Source organism: Ambystoma mexicanum, chromosome 4p (genome assembly GCF_040938575.1).
Source record: "Ambystoma mexicanum isolate Mex_15411 chromosome 4p, UKY_AmexF1_1, whole genome shotgun sequence".
NCBI lineage: Eukaryota > Metazoa > Chordata > Amphibia > Caudata > Ambystomatidae > Ambystoma > Ambystoma mexicanum.
Window position 1 is genome coordinate 982,468,977 of NC_090927.1, and position 17,360 is coordinate 982,486,336.

The 17,360-nt window shown below is 46.4% G+C and overlaps 1 protein-coding gene across 1 annotated transcript in view; it reads left to right on the top strand.

Moving 5' to 3' along the window:
* The window catches only part of SEC63 (SEC63 homolog, protein translocation regulator), a 1,285,673-nt gene that overhangs the window by 86,633 nt on the left and 1,181,680 nt on the right, over positions 1–17,360 (top strand). The window contains exon 2 of the mRNA XM_069606555.1: positions 12,269–12,368. Coding sequence (XP_069462656.1) covers positions 12,269–12,368 — 100 coding nt within the window. The remainder of the gene's footprint in view (positions 1–12,268; positions 12,369–17,360) is intronic.

The window sequence follows — 17,360 nt, forward strand, 5'->3', positions numbered from 1 at the left end:
CCGGAAGGTCCACAATGAAGTCGGATGTTCGTAGACATCCACGGATGCAAAACTAGTTGAAATAGTTGCAAAAAGTGTATAGAAGTGTTAAAAATGATTCTAGAAGGTGGGAAATGGCAGAGTTTTAAGGTGACGCTTTGTAAATTGAATTGGACACCAATATTGCTATATTGGGTAAATATGATATTAGTAAGTTGTAGGAAAATGGCACGCACTGGTAAAAACTCATAAAATTCACTGAAAAAAACTTTGTTAAAGGGACGTTATGGTTACAAGTAAAACCGAAAAACCCCTGAAATTCGCCAGTTATGGTAAGCTAAGCAACCATAACTCACGCCACCACCGTGCACTGCTAAGACTAACACCCAGGACATCAAAGACGACATCACAAATGTCATTGATGACATCACTGATGACCTCACATGTGAAATAAATGTTGATGAAAAGTCCCTACAAGGAGTTGTTTTTATATTGTTGGTAACAAGATGTCGGGGGTGATCGGGAGACCTATTGTGAAGTGCTTAATCTATTAAAGAATGTACTCATCTAAAATCATTGTATTGGAGTGTTGTTAATACAGAAACCTAATCATATATTGCAGCATAGAAGTACACTATTTATAATCTTGTAATTTTGGATAGTACAATAATGAATGCTACCTTATCAGAATGTTGAGTAATGTTAAACATGTAATAATTAGCTAACAATTCAAGACTTGCAACACTTGTGTTGGTACAAACAATACATATGAATAACCACAATGGATACAAATCAGAGGCACATACAGGGAAACTAAAGTAAGGAAGAAACGGCATCCTCAGAAAATGTTAATGACATTAAAGTATATCTTCATGTATACAAATGAATTGTGTGTTTGAGGCCTGTTCATTTCCCCATGTATGTGCACCATGAGCTGAGACCAAACCCTAAGGAAAATACATAAAGAACATATAACGTCTAGATAACCTTTTTCAATTTTAATATTTTGATTGAAAGTGAAAAAACCACCTGGCCTATGTCCGTGAACAAAAACAAGTGGGCCAGATATGTGATGTCATCAATGACATTTGAGATGTGTGTATATGTGTGTGTGTGTATATATATATATATCATGGGTCAGGATTCTTTGGGAGGAACACCCATCAGAAGAACTATTACCGAGCATTGTACAGCTATATATTTAAATTTGTATACTCCATCAGTAATGATTGGACCTTTCTGCATGGACGTTTTTAAACCATTTCTAAATAATGACTGCATAATCAATGTAAACATTTTTTTAACCAGCTGTATATCAATTCCATATATCATGTATGTCGTCATTTGTGATATCACATATTACAAAATGGGTGGTAGTGCAATTTGGCCAAGTTATGTTTTCTTTGGGCACCATAACTTGTAATTTCTGGGGTTTTTGTTCTTTTGCATCTCGCCTAGAAAGGTTTATATGAGGACTTTTTAGCTCTGACATCGCAAAAAATGTTTTCACTTAATATAAGTATATTAGAATAACTTATTTGAGCCAAGCCATACATGCCACAGCGTCACCAAGTAGCCCATCACTGGAAGTTCACGACCGTTCTGAGCCACATAAGCAAAGTGTTGTGGTATGCAAATTAGCCCAAATTCAAGCCTGTAGACTCGTAAATAGATTTGTCAACCCAAGACACAGTTCTCAGGTTTGCATTTGGGCTAATTTGCATAACCACAATGCTTTGTGCATGTGGTGCTGAATTGGATGGTAACCTCCAGTGATGGCTACTCGGTGGTCCTGGTTTGGGTGAAATGGCTTATTCTCCTTTACCATTTCAGGTCCAAGGAGTTTTTCAATCATTTTTAAACCCATCATAACTTTGTGTTTATTGTATTTGAAGGTTATTTCGGTGACACTAGTCTCTCCCCCCTCAACATCCCCGTCCCGCCCCCTATAGTTAAGGTGAAACCCATCATGCATAGGAAATGTAAAACTCTATGGCTAATACATTTTGAGACATAGGACGGATCAGTAGATATGACTTTGCTAATTTGAGCCCCTTGTCCTCCAGAACTGTACAATTTCATGCAAACCCATTTTACGGTTCAAAAGATATAACTGGCACAAAAAAGTAGTTTAGTTCACTTTTGAATTCATTTTGCCATGCTCACAGCCCAAACCACTGGACGGATTTGCGCCAAATAAGAAACCAGTCGGGCACAAAGCCTATGTAGTTTTGGCATAATCTGTCTGGTAGTTTATAATTTGGCATAGAGCGGGGTGGGGTGCCCTGGACAGAGTTGATCTCCCATGATGCATTGCAGGTGCCAAGGGTTTTTTATTTCTGAAAATCTGCCATTACTTGACTCTAGAATCAAGTTCTCAAAACTATTTTTGACAGTGCCCTAAAATAATGTAAGGGGGTTTAAGTAAGGCTGTTTTTGAGGCTAAAGGTTGTGAGAAGGTTAAAGGATGATTTGTGAAGGTTTGGGGATAGTTTATTTTTTAATTTATTTTTACATTTTTTATTTTTTCATTTCCGAATGTTAAGTTCGTGGATCGTAACGAATGGCAAAAAAATACTTCATACTTCCAAACTATAGTATATTTCTGGAGGAACCTGAAATGAGTCCACTGATAAGGGTATTGCTGGATCTAACAGGGTTAAAGCAAGGATTTCACTTATCTATAAAGCCCCACAGGGGGATATCAGATATTGGAAAAGGAGTGGGCACAGATATGGGAACTGGTCCAAAGGTGTCACGAAATGCTAGTTTTCAATTGGTCCAATTCAACATTATGCACATAACATATATGACCCCAATCAGATTGCGGGCAAAGATTGATAGGCTGACGGATGAGTGCCCTAGATGCGGCATGGGCCCGGGGGGATTCTGGCACATGATGTGGGGACTGTGGAGTTATAGCAGCATACTGGGGCAAAGTGGTTAAGCAGGGGTGAACGAATTGTTGGCCACTAAATTGGAATGCAACCCGAGAATATGCATTTGGCGGACCCTCCCAGGGGGGAAGAAAGACAAAATACGGAATAAGATGATATGATTCTTACTGATATTAGCCATAAACCGGGTAGCTATCGCGTGGAAACGCCCACAGGGACCGGCAATTACAATGTGGCAGGCAGATGCCCGCAGATGGGGGAATTGCCGAACTGGTGATACTGCAGAGAGCGGGAACTGAGGTAGAAGGGGAGGGAGTAATGGTACACTGGGGTCAACTGATGAATGACCTATCAAAATTCAATGACCTGAAACCGCCATGAGATGTTAGCCGTGGGAGTAGCACGGAGCGGAGGGTGAGGTAGGGGGAAGGGATGGTATGACAAGGCTGAGAATTGTCCCCGAGGGGTCAAAGGACGAGAAATGCTGTTTATCATAAGGTTATGGAGAAGTGAGAGGAGGCCTTGTTGGATTAAACTTAGAACAAGAACAAGGAAGGGGGGCGGGCAGGGTAATGTTGAACTTATCTATCTTTTCTGTTTGTTATAAAATGCTAATAAAAAGTGTTTTCAGAAAAAAATATATTGAGATGTGGCAATCGCTGTGATTGCTTGTTGGAGGAAGAGGAATATTTTAAATTTAATTTAGGAAGCAATCGTTTTAAAAATAATTACAGGGATTGCTTCCTAAAGGAACTTAAAATGTGTGGAACGGGGGAGGGGGTGTTTAGCATTCTGGGGCTGTTAAATAAGCTTATATTTGCTAAATTAGTTTTTGATGGTGTGCAATGTATGTCCGTGGTGTGAAAAACCTGAAGGTGTCTCCATAGCTAGTTCCTGGGGATCTGTCATCCAGGTGGCCAAGACACGGCCATCGCTATTGGATCCAGTTCCTGGGGGTGGACCAGTGAGGGAGGATCACCTGGATGGCGGGGGAGGTCCTCAGGGAGTGGGACACTGACTGGTGAGACGCGGTAGCCCCCTTCTTTCAAACACCCATTCCCCATCCTACCACGTAGGACATTCAAAACCAAGATCACCCCCCCTTCCGACACTTTTGCACGACACACTAAAGAACGGACTAACATCACAGCCGTTCACCTGACCTGTCCCAATACAAGGGTCGGGCAATTCAAAATCACACGCACACACCTGACAGCCCTTTCCCTTCCCCACAGTGATAAAAGGTGGAGCCAGAGAGCACAATACAAGCACGGCAAACGGCATGACGAGACGGCTAAGCAAGCGCAGCAGTTCAAGAGCAGGAGAAAGGCGGCAGGAATCAAGAGGGTGTCAAGGAAAGGGACCGTGCCCTTTTCGTCCCAGACCCGTGGAACATTGGTGGAAGAGAACCTAAGACCGCGAACAATAGCACAAGTGCCTTGCAGCAGATGCCCACAGTAAATGGGGCAAGTCTGCGCTGATAAAGCAGGAGCGAGGGAAGCTCCTGCGACCGTGGTACCGGCCTTGACTCCAATGAAGAAGAAGAAATGTTTATCACAGCCTGTGAGCCGAAAGAGAAAACGATCAGAACCGGTGGCAAGTTTGAACCAAAGTGCTATGAACTATGAAAGAACTAACACGTATTGAAGGGGGACCAGCTGCAGAGGGAAACCGGCACCACATGGGTGCTAACTCGAGACTCTGGTTGAGTCCCATATGAGAGAAACTACAGATACCAGAAGGCCATAGGAGAGCCAGTGGAATAGGTCAAAGTGGTCTTACTGAGGGTCAAGCTAAATCCCTGTAAAATCGAAAGACTTTGATGTATGAACTATGTGAAAGCAAGTGAAGAGAGTCCCGCCTTGAGAGAAAGCAAGGGAAATGAACACATGAAAGGAAATGTGAAGAAGAGCAGCCTGAGCCTGACGGAGGGAAATCCAGGGGTGCAGCCATCACCCTACATGAAAACTGTGGTAAACAATTGAGAAGGGTCGGCGCCCAGAAGAGGGGCATCCAGAGGGTGAACCCATCACCCAGCAAACATTGGAAACCAACTTTAATTTGTTAAAGGAACTTTTGTTTTGTTATTTTGAAGACCTCAGGTCCTCGAAGGCAAGGGACTTTCAAAAGAAATGAGATTTGGCCATCGACGGTCCTGAGAACTGCCATTTGATCTGTGCCGGAGAAGCCCAAGACTGTGCTGTGCTCCAAACTCCCATCGTACCCCGTGCAAAAAACGTGGGGAAGGGAGGCCCAGGCTACAGCATCCTGACCTATTATTTGATAACCATCCCACACCCCTTTTTTTTTTTTATTAATTGTGAGGTTTGGCAATGGGATTCATAGTATAGGCCTTTTATTTTGACACAACGCCACTAGGGCTGCCTTATTTTTCACTTGATGGTCGACGCTTGCTCACATCTTAGATTTAGGTTTAGATTGGGTGTTTTTCCTCCTACCTGCATACAGCAGTCATTGTTCAATAAACACCCTTGTGTGATCACTTGTCTGTCTTGTTGCCACCATGAGTTCCTCAGTTTGAAGCTAATGGTTGTTTACTGTAACCTTTGTTTTGATTGGACAAGCTTTTCACGAGACTTAACAGTGAAGATCTGCATTCACTCCTGACGTCGCCAGGGAAGATATCTACATTCTCGCACCTCCCTTTTTGTCACAGTACATAATTAGTAAACCTACCTTAACCCCTACATCCCTATCCCTCTCTTCCTCGTCCCCGTACTGAATAGTAATCTTAACTATATACCCCAACCTCACCTTTGCTCGTCACAGCACGCCATTACTAATCCCATCTTATCTGGTGGACAAAAAAAAAAATACTTGATAAACCAGATGTTGTGTAGCTGAAGAACCGATATTGATAACAAATTTTCTGATGTTTGTTAATCTGCTTAGAATCACATGCTGTGCATAGGTCCGACATCCAGTGGTCACTGCGGAGTATTGCATTTTGTTTTTCGTAGTCGAAAAGGGGACGTCGACTAGGCGTGTCTGAAACACTATCCCTATAGTGACGTGCGTTGTACCCACAATCCCTCACGCGTCGAGGTCCCTCAGATTGTTTTTTTCCGCCCAGCTTCTGGTCGCCTTCACGCGGAGCTCCTCGAGAGACATTGCAACCCTCGACCTTTGGTCGTTTCTTCTACGAAGATTAATACAGCACTCCCTCGACGCAGTGTAGCTGTTCTCCGCCGAGCAAAATCGTCGGCGGAGGGTCGAGCGGAGGAAATCTTCAGCGCTGCCGAACACGCGGCCTGGCCTCGCTGGCCACTTACAGTAGGGAGAGTGGGGTCGTGGGACATCTCTGGGTCTTTCTGAGAATGCCTTTCACTTTCCCCTTCCTTTCCCTGGGGGTGTTTATCGCGATTTATTGCCTCTGCTATGGAGAGGACACCATTTAGGTTTTGCCCACTTTGTAAAGGCAAATTCACTTGGAAGGACAAGCACTCACGGTGTAACCGCTGCTTGCCCCTCGATCACAAAGAGGAAGGGTGCGCGGCTTGTCGGCTTCTGAAGCCTAAAACTCTAAAAGACCGTAGGGTTAAAAGGTGGGCGGCCTACGCGATGTCGAAGGCCGAAGGTTCACCCGCCGCTGCTACCACCGACAGTGACGAGGAACGCGATGACACGACCTCCGCCACGGAAGTCGAACCCCCCTCTAAGGAGCGCTTACGCGCTTCGTCGTCTGTCCCCGGCCCCGACGGGCTCGGCTCACGCCCTGCTTATGGGGATGAACACCCCGGCGACACTGACGCACACAAAGATTCACATAAAGATAAGCACACAACCCATGGCTCTTCTTCGTCTAAGTCGAAGAGAGCTTCGGCGCCCAAGGAGACGCAGGTTCCACCGGCGGCCTCCTCGGACCGTTCGGGTTCGAAGCCCCTCTCGCAACCGCAGCCGCGACCTGCGACTGGGCTTTCGGCAAACAAGGGCACCACCACCAAACCACCGGCCGGTGCGCATCAACAGAAGGCGCATACCGCCGTACACCGCTCGATACCCATAGCGTCGAAAACTCAAGCTTCCGCCGACAAGAATGTCGCCGATAGCTTAGCCAGGATCGTTGTAGCCGACGCCCAAAAGCGTACGCCGAAAATTTCGTCGAGCGTTACGCATAGATCTAAGGATACGCCGAAAACACCCGAAGGAAAGCAGGGATTACCCCCTTCAGTCAGGGAGTCTCCCTACACACCTGAGGGTTTTGAGGAGGGCGACGGGACACTTTCCTCGACGCTTTGGGAGAGGTCGAGCCATTTCGAGGTAGACAACTCGAGTTTTCCCCCGCTAGACCGCTCTGGGGTACCCCATGAAACTATGGAGAGACTCCACCTCTGTATGGAGAGGATGGAAAAGTTTATGAGTACCCAAGCCCCTCTAACTCTCAGAAGAACTAGAGAAGGGCCTCAAGACGACCCCAGAGCCAAAAAAACCGAGGCTGGTCGATCCCCTGCTGGACACAGCCTCAGACTTCCAAGACGTATATGACCTCACTGGGGAGGAACAATACTTCGAAGAAGAAGATGATTTCATGGACAACGAAGGACAGAACCAGGAGGAATGTCTAGAAGACAGAACAGACATTATAGAAGAAGGCTTCGGGATTAGCCCAGGAGAAGGACCTTCGCACCCCTGGCAATCACCATCAGTGTGTTCCGACACTGATGCCCTAAATCTAACTCCTCCGGATAATTCTCCAGTTAGGAACACGTCTCCAATAGACGATCAGCCTACTTTCAATGCACTGTTGCGCAGAGCAGCAGCGCATTTCGAACTGGACACGGGAGAACTCTCTCCAGAATTAGACTTTGTAGAAAGAGTCATTAAAGAAAAACCCCCGGTCAGCCAGACCATTCCTCTCCTCGCTTCAGTTAAAAGGAGGATCACCCCGTCGCTGTCCACTCCCGCTTTGATCAGAGGGGTCAATCCACGGATTGAGAAACTTTTCGCTCCTTCACCCTCAGATCGCTCTACATTAGAGGACATTCCATACCGGACTCCCTAGTTGTATCTAATACTAGAAAGAGGGCAGGGGTACCACTTTCCACCAGTGAGGCACCCCCTGACAAGGAGGGCAAGAGGCTATATGCCCTTGCAAAAAGAGTTACTTCCTCGGCTGCCTTCTCAGCAAGAATTGCCAACAACAATTCCTTGCTTGCGAGCTACGCAGACGCGCAGTGGACCAAACTGCGCAAAGACGCAGAGGAAGCACCGGAGCCTTTACGTACACGCCTACTGTCGACTATTGGCGAAGGAACACAAGTGAACCAGAGCATTGTAAAAAACTCTCTGGACGCGGCAGAAACAGCAGGACGTTCCCTGGTACAAGGAATACTCCTAAAGCGCCATGTATGGCTGCGCAACTCAGGCTTTAAACCGGAGACACAGGCGTCTTTAATAAATAAACCTGTCGAGGACGCTAACCTCTTCGGAAAAGCGGTAGATGAAGCCCTAGAGATGGCCAAAAAAGAGTTCGACACTATCAAGACTCTTGACCAGATCTCTAAGCCCACTACCAGACGCGGCTATGGCAACAAGCGCTTTTTTCGTGGCCAACGGCAACAACAACAAGGTCAGCATCAGCAATACCCTGCCACCAATTACCAAGCCAATAGTGGGCAGTACAGCCAAAGAGGCCAACGCCGGGGCAAAGGGAGAGGTCGGGGATCCACCCCCAGAGGCTCCCAAGCCCCCAACAACTCCAAGTGACGCGAAGATTCGCGTCCCCTCCCATGCAACACCGGTCGGGGGCCGGATAACATCCTTTCTTCCTGCATGGGAGGAGATAACGTCAGACCGTTGGGTACTTTCCACCGTAGCCCACGGATACTGTATCGAATTCAACAGTTCCCCATCCTACAAACCCCCGAGGGGACGACGGTTGACGCCGGAACATCTTGCCATCCTTCTTCAAGAAGTACAACAACTGCTGGAAAAAGGAGCCATAGAGGTCGTGCCTCTATCTCAGGTAACGGAAGGTATTTATTCAGTGTACTTCCTTGTACCCAAAAAGGATCTAACCATGCGCCCTGTATTAGATCTGCGCCCCGCGAACAAGTTTATCAAACCCCAAAAGTTTCGTATGGTGACCTTACAGGAGGTGATCCCGCTGCTTTCGCAGGGAGATTACATGACAACATTGGACATGAAAGATGCATACTTTCATATTTCAATGTTGCCAGCGCACAGAAAATACCTAAGGTTCATGATAGAGGGCAAACACTACCAGTTCAAGGTGCTACCCTTCGGTATAGCTTCAGCACCAAGGGTATTCAAAAAGGTACTGGCAGTGGCTGCGGCCCACCTGCGCAGGTTGTCCATCCCAGTTTACCCTTACCTCGACGACTGGCTCATAACAGGGGACTCTTACGAAACATGTTTCTCCAATACCCAAAAGACGGTAGACCTTTTGTTCCAACTGGGCTTCTCCATCAACCAAAAGAAGTCCAGTCTAGACCCCAGTCAAATCAAACAATTCCTAGGGGCTCTAATTCAAACAAGGGACGGCCTCGTCTTCCCCTCCAAAGAGAGGGTCCAAAACATGCTGTTTCAGATCCCCCAATATGTGACCGGCCGAGAGGTGACGGTACGCAAAGCAATGCGCTTGCTAGGAATGATGGCGTCGTGTATTTATTTGGTACCTCACGCGCGCCTGCGCATGCGCCCAATGCAAGAGTGGCTCAACAGCCAGTGGTGTCAGGCCAGCGGACAATGGGACGATCTAGTGGTGGTCTCGCAGGCCTTGGTTCTCTCGCTACAGTGGTGGACAAAGGGGAACATGGAAAAAGGAAAACCCTTTGCCACACCCGCGGCGGAAGCCACTCTAACCACAGACGCATCCCTCACAGGATGGGGTGCTCACCTATCCCATCAGACTGCTCACGGAGTGTGGACTCCGAACGTAGCATCCAAACACATCAATCTACTGGAGCTACTAGCAGTATTCAAGGCGCTAAAAGCCTTCCAAAAACACCTACAAGGCAAGACAGTAATGGTCCTTACGGACAGCACTACAGCCATGTACTACATCAACAAGCAGGGGGGCACCCACTCTCCAGGCTTGTCCAAACTGTCCCAGAATATATGGAAGTGGGCTCTCAAACAGGACATGTTCCTACTGTCACTACATGTACCCGGGGAACTCAATCTGCTGGCAGACAGACTCAGCAGAGATTTCCCTCTGCCCGAAGAGTACGAATGGCGTCTACACGAAGACATCGTCTTCGACGTCTTCACACAATGGGGATTCCCAGAAATAGACCTGTTCGCAACCCTGGAGAACTCTCAATGCCTAAGTTACGCCTCCAGGTACCCCCAGAACCAATCCAAGGGGAACGGTCTATCGATGCAATGGTCAGGGAAATTTGTTTACGCTTTTCCCCCGACTCCCCTTCTCAACAAGGTGGTGCACAAGATGCACCAGGAACAAGTGACCATGATACTGGTGGCCCCAATGTGGGCCCGACAGCCATGGTTCGCTCACTTGATGGAGATGTCTCTATCTCCCCCAGTAAAACTCCCCTGCCCGTACAACATGCTATCTCAGAACAAGGGCAGGACTCTGCACCCATGCCCCCAGAACATGAATTTAGCAGCTTGGCTCCTGAAATCATAGAGTTCGGACATCTACAACTCCCGCAAAGATGCATGGACATCCTCAGGGAAGCCAGAAAACCGAACACTCGCCACTGCTATTCTAGCAAGTGGAAGAGATTTGTCATCTGGTGCAGGAGTAAAAGCATCAACCCTATTGACTGCTCTCCCACACATGTGGTACTATACCTGACCCATCTCTTGGATTCAGGCCTAGTGTTTAACTCCATTAAAGTCCACCTAGCGGCACTTTCTGCATACACCACCTCCCAACTCAAAGTGTCGTGGTGGAGGATCCCAGTTATAAAGACATTCATGGAGGGAGTAAAGAGAATACACCCCCCGATAGCTAACCCTGCTCCCGGATGGGACCTTAATGTGGTACTTACCAGACTCATGGGCTCTCCATTCGAACCCATGCACAAAGCATCCCTTAAACACCTTACTCTTAAGACTGCTTTTTTAATAGCTATCACCTCCATCAGGAGAGTAAGTGAACTTCAGGCTCTTTCTATTCTAGACCCCTTTGTTACAGTTCACAAAGATAAAGTGGTTCTACGCACTCACCCTAGGTTTGCTCCGAAATTTATTTCTAAATTCCACGTAAACCAGTCTATAGAACTACCAACGTTCTTTCAAAATCCTTCCAATTTGGGAGAAAGGACTCTGCACACACTTGATGTACGCAGGGCGGTCATGTTCTACATGGAAAGAACCAGACCATTGAGGAAGACTAATCAGTTCTTCGTCTCGGTGGCAGCAGGAAGAGAAGGAGATGCGGTTTCAAAATCCACTATTTCTAGATGGATTGTTCAATGCATCACTCTCTGCTATACTCTTGCTAAGAGAGAACTACCCTTTAAGCCAAGAGCACACTCTACTCGAGGCACGGGGGCATCCATAGCATTCATTGCAGATGTTCCCCTTGAGTCCATCTGCAAAGCGGCTACCTGGAGTTCTGTGCACACCTTTACAAAACACTACTGTCTAGATACACACTCTAGATCTGACTCCCAGGTGGGACAGGCAGTATTACGACACCTTTTCTCTACTGTTCCTTCTCATAACCCACCGCCAACTCCGGGTACTGCTCGTTAGTCTATGCACAGCATGTGATTCTAAGCAGATTAACAAACATCAGAAGAGAATGCATTACTTACCGTAAAAGCATTTCTGATGGTTGTATCTGCTTAGATTCACATGCGCCCACCCTTCCTCCCCGCTCGGATGGAAGGAACATAGACTTCCTTTATATATATCTCTCTTTCTGTACTCACTCACGTCTAAGAAGGCTCCCTCAGGGCAGAAAAAATACAAACAGAGGGACCTCGACGCGTGAGGGATTGTGGGTACAACGCACGTCACTATAGGGATAGTGTTTCAGACACGCCTAGTCGACGTCCCCTTTTCGACTACGAAAAACAAAATGCAATACTCCGCAGTGACCACTGGATGTCGGACCTATGCACAGCATGTGAATCTAAGCATATACAACCATCAGAAATGCTTTTACGGTAAGTAATGCATTCTCATCTGATATCAGTGATGTTATCAAGAAAAAAGACAGTCCGAATCAGGTGGTGGGAGGTATAGCATAACAAACGTACCGATGTAATGCAACAAAACTCCTGAAAATCGGTAGCGTTTGGATGCTACTCCACCATAACTATGTCCATCAACTGTTAATCAAGAGGGTTCAATCATGCATTATAATTCAGTTGCTTTACTTTCCAAACTGAGATCTAACAAATTGTTCATAACCATATATATATTTTTTTCAGAGCAAATTCGATTGAAAAATATCAGAAAAGTGTATGGAAGATGCGTCTGGTACCGTTTACGATTGTTAAAGCCACAGCCCAATGTAATTCCTACACTAAAGTAAGTTTAATTTCCTTCCCTAAACAAAATTGATTTTCTTTTCTTTCCCATCTGTGTCTTATGTCCTTTTTGTTCTGTCACTGAACAATTGATTATTCATATTTACGGTCTAACTTTATCGGGCGTGACACCTCTGTACTAAGTTGATACTTATTGGAATCTCACTCCTTATTTCCTTTTAGAATCAGTGGGTTTAGATGTATTTTTTTGTTTCTATTTTTTAATATATTTTGACATCTACCATGTATTATCCAAGGGCTTTGGCTTAAAGCGCTATATAAATTCCATAAACATAAACATTAGTGATCTATATTTCTTATTATGGTGGCAATTCGGTAAGCAATCTTAAAGTTTATGTTCATATTCCTTGAACAGGTCTCACAAATTTTTAGAAATCACATTAGACCTGCAGGTTTAGTTCTTTAGTTTCCATACTCAGCCTAAGACTTGCACACGCCCCATGGTGACAAGTGACAAAAACTGACCTTTGCTTTCTATAAAATGGTGCATAGCACCATAAGCACACTTCATATTTGGTGCAATGCTGCCACCAGCGGCCAGCCAGGCAGAGTCCAACTTTCTTTTGCAATTTACTGCAAAAATGTCAATTAAGTTTCAAGCATCCGGAGCAGGACGATTGGGCGCGGCCAGTTCGGCACTGCGACGTTTGGCCGCGGGGGATGTTTTGGCGCGGGGAGGGGGGTGGGAAGGGGGATTAGACTACATTCATGAATCGGGAGACACTAACCTGCTGAATGCCGACATGGGGAAGCATGGTAGGAGGACGCATCGTCATGACACGAGCCAACACAGGTTGGACAACTGCGCTCGCGGCAGTGCGGGACACACCCTATTGCACAATTCACATTCTGACGGTATTTCACAAATTCTGCTATTGACTTGTATACTTCCACCATTGTCGATTGCATCTCAAAGTGCTACGACTCTGTCTTGCCCAAAGGTGGCATATGGGCAATTTATAAAAACACCCACGGGAACAAGAAAGCAGTGGCAACACACAAGAGGCATACATTTGGGAAAGCGTCACCAAAGATCAGGAAAAGATTACAACACACAATACGTGCCCAATAAAACATTGACAACGACATGTGCATACAACACTCTGCAAAATGGACTGTTCCTTCTACAAATTCAAAAACTGAACCCAATACCTTCACCTGACGTAGACAGCGAGAAATACCAAACTGTGCATGAAAGTAGTGGGGGCAGAAGAGGGGTGGTGATGCACGCTATTTGATTGGATACCAGCATTGGCTTGAGAAGGTGGTCACTTGACCACAAATTGACCACAAATTATTTTCAAATGCAACACGTTGTCAGGCACAGTTCCTGTCAACGTGCTGCATGTGAAAATAATTATACTTTTAAGTTTGGCGTGAGGAAGTTTAGACGTGGCTCGCCCCAAATCGGCGGCGCAAGAAAGGCTCCCGCGCCGAAATGGGCGCGCCGAACTGGCCGCTGCGGCGAACTGGCCGCACCGAACCGTCCCGTGGCGAAACGGCCGCGCCGAAAGGGGGTGTACCGTCAAGCATCCCCTCGAGTAGGCTGATAGATTTTACGAGCCCTGTTGAAGGAGACATTGTCTAGTTGGCGATAATAAACCAAGAGTAAACATTTGCAATTCTCTGCCAAAAGCACGCAAACAACTGCTTTTAACTGTTGGGTTCTAAGCACAATGAAGATTACCCAGGTTTACAGCACAGGGAGTCTTAAGTGTGTTGAAGACACGTAGGCACGCATTATGCTTCAGATTATTTAATCTGAACTCTTCAGCAGGTTCAACATTTGAAACCTTGAAAATATATGTATATTTTAACTTTTTGAGGAACTACAATCCCCAACAGTCCTTTTTAGTCTGGTATTTTCTCTCTAAGATTTCCTGTCCTTGGAAGCCTCCAGTCACTTCCTGTCTAGGTCCCTTGCTCTGAACCTTTGCATATGAACCATGTCTCTTGTAGGCAACGAGACTGACGCCAGTCCAGAGTAAACTCTTCAGACTCAACTAGGCATTACTGGTACCTCAACCTCACCAAACGAAGCATTGCTGATTTTTCCGGTAGACATTCCTCAGCTGTTCTTGTAATCTTCTCCTGCATGAATAGAAAAAAACGTTGTCGGCGAGGGAGAATGCACTCAATTCTAAACTGTGCAAAAAAGACAAGATCACTTGTAAAACCACATAATGCATATGTAGGGCGTGAATAATGCTTGCATCTTTAATAGAATCAAGACTCCCTGTGCTGTAAGTCTGGGTAATCTTCATTCTATGTCCAGACCGGAGGCAAGCATTATGCTTGTTCCAAGCTCTGCACTACCGTTCCCGCCACTATTACTGGTTTGAAATGGAAAGACTTGAATGAACTGTGTCTAATCTGCTGCTCGCAGAATATCGGTTAGCGCTGCCCCTGCATTGAATGCTTTAGATGCCATTGCACCTCTAATTGATTGCGTCCCAAATTTGGACAAATGAATACCTGCTTGATCCATAATCTCACGCACCCATCTGGCTATATTGCCTAATGCTACTGCCTAAAGCTTTTCTGCGCACCATGAGCAACTGTATCATTCATGCCGGCCTAACTTCGGCTGTCCTGAGGTCATGTTCTTTAATGTAGGATGAGACACAGCTTTGGCTCCTCTGGTAAGTAAGGATATGAAATGGAAGTAGTTTGTCTTAGTTCTTTTAGTTATGGTAAAGGTAACTGCATCTGGACCATAGATTTTTCTGTCAATTTCCAAGGCTTTTACGTCAGACTCTCCTGCATGAAACTGGGCACAACAGCATTGCTAGCTTTCCTGATAGTTGAGTGACTGGTGGGTATCTATTCACAGCCAAGTTTACTAAAAACGGTAAGACTGCATTGACGTCCCATAGGTATGCATACTTTGGAAGTGGAGGAGTATGAACCTTTACTCCTTTCATGAGTATGACTACGTCTGGGGGATTGCCTACCGGCATGCCGTCTACTGTAGCATGCCCTGCGGATATCGCAGATCTACAAACTCCCAGCGTTCTGCAAGCTTTCCTGTGTTACAAGAGAGCCTAGAAAAGTGAGAATGCATACTATAGGGGCAGAAATGGGATGAAGACTTTGTCCCTTACACCAGTCCTCCCACTTGCCCCGCCCAGAGTTACAGCTCTTGCGGGTGGAGGGCACCCATGAATCTTAGATAAACTAGGCAGATTGGCCCGAAATGGCAGGCATAGCCCATCTTCTCCCCACACCCTGCAGACTAGCAGCAGATCCCCTTCACTCTCCGAAGGTGACAACTTCAAGTTGATTCTATGAGCAGGTCCTGCATAAGTATCTGCAGGAAATCCGAAGAAGTTCTATCAGAACTGGAAACCAGGTTTGACTTCCACACGGGAGCCACAACTACCACTTCTGCTTTTTCCCTGTGAATCTTCGCTTGAACCCTGCTCAACATTATGAAGGGGTGGTGAGGGGGGATTGGGGGGCACATCTTGCAGTGCTCCGCTCCAGCTCTGCAGAAACACATCCAAACCCAGGGTATTCAGATCCAGCCTCCTGCTGAACAAATTGCAAGTTTGCACATTTAGTCTGGAGGTAAAAAGGTCTATCCATAGGTCCCCACAACTGGCTCAACAGCTGGAAAGCTCCCTGTTGCGTTCCAGTCGCTGGAGTCTATCAGATAACTAATTCCAGTCTGCTATGATGTTGAGTCCCAGGTACATACTCTGCTGTAACTGTTATTCGAGGGGCTGCTCCGAGGCCTGGGATGGGTGGATCGCTGTCCGTGTGGTTCTTTATGGCAGGAGCTGCTCACAACTGTCTGCTACTACATGGAGTATTTTATCAGATTATATCTGCAAAGACGTCCTCCTTTACAAAGTACTACATCTGCCTCCAACCAATTGTCGCTGGTCATCCCTGTGATTCCTCCTGTTGTCTGGGGACTGGTGTCCGCGGACTGATAGGAGGGGAAGGTGTCTGAAGTCGGTGTTCAGGAAATATTCAAGGATTGCCTTGTGCTGCCAAACCGACAGATAAGATGCATTGGTGGATTCCATTTCAACATTAGCACCTTGAAGCTGAAGACGAAACGAAAATCAGAAGGGGCCCTATTCACATTGTTTCCCAGTAGAGTGGGATGATAATGCTGTGGCGTGCGATACCCGCCATTCGCAGCCTCTGATGTAGTGCTAAATATGCTGAAAGCTTCTTCGGCAGGCTCTTGTAGGACGAGCCACAAACAGAGCAAGGAACCACAGAACACTTGGTGGGTTTCCTGCATGATTTATTAGGGATGAACTGGAGTTGTACAGACGGCCTACAGGAAACCTATACAACGTAAAGGAAACAAATTGAAGCAAAACAGTGAGAGGAAGGAGGGTTATCAAATAAAGTATGTGAAAGCTCCCCACCCTAAAGTATCGGAAGAGTCAAATCGCTCGTCAGAACCGTCAGTTTTTTTTTTTTTTTAGACCAAAGCTAGCTGAAGCCCAACTGACGGGAAGTATAATAAAAAAAAAAGATATTGTCTGCAAAAGCGAGCCATTGGACTCTCGAATTACTGATCTTTGGCTGAAAAGTCAGGCGGTCAGGAGCAGGCCCTGAGCAGACGCGAGAAGAGTGGCACCTATTTTCAGAGACACGTGGACCCAGGGCATTCTAGTGAGGTCCCCCTCCACCCCCCCCCTTCCACAGTCATGTGGAGAATGTACTAAATGAGGCAGTGCATGCAACTGGGATATTGGACACTCGCCTTCCAGGACAGGGGTACTGGGTGAAGGAGGGCTACAAGAGGCTCCTGAAGAGTCAATACAAGGACACCATACTAGGTGTAATTCACATACTCTGTACAGTGTGATCCTTTCTCAGCAGCCATTTAATGTGACAGTTGTGACGACTTCCACTGGTATACCACACAGTTTTTCGTGTTGAGACACCCCCCACCCCCTTTTTTGTTTGTCTGGGACTGGGGTGTATAGGTTGCAGAGTAGTGGGT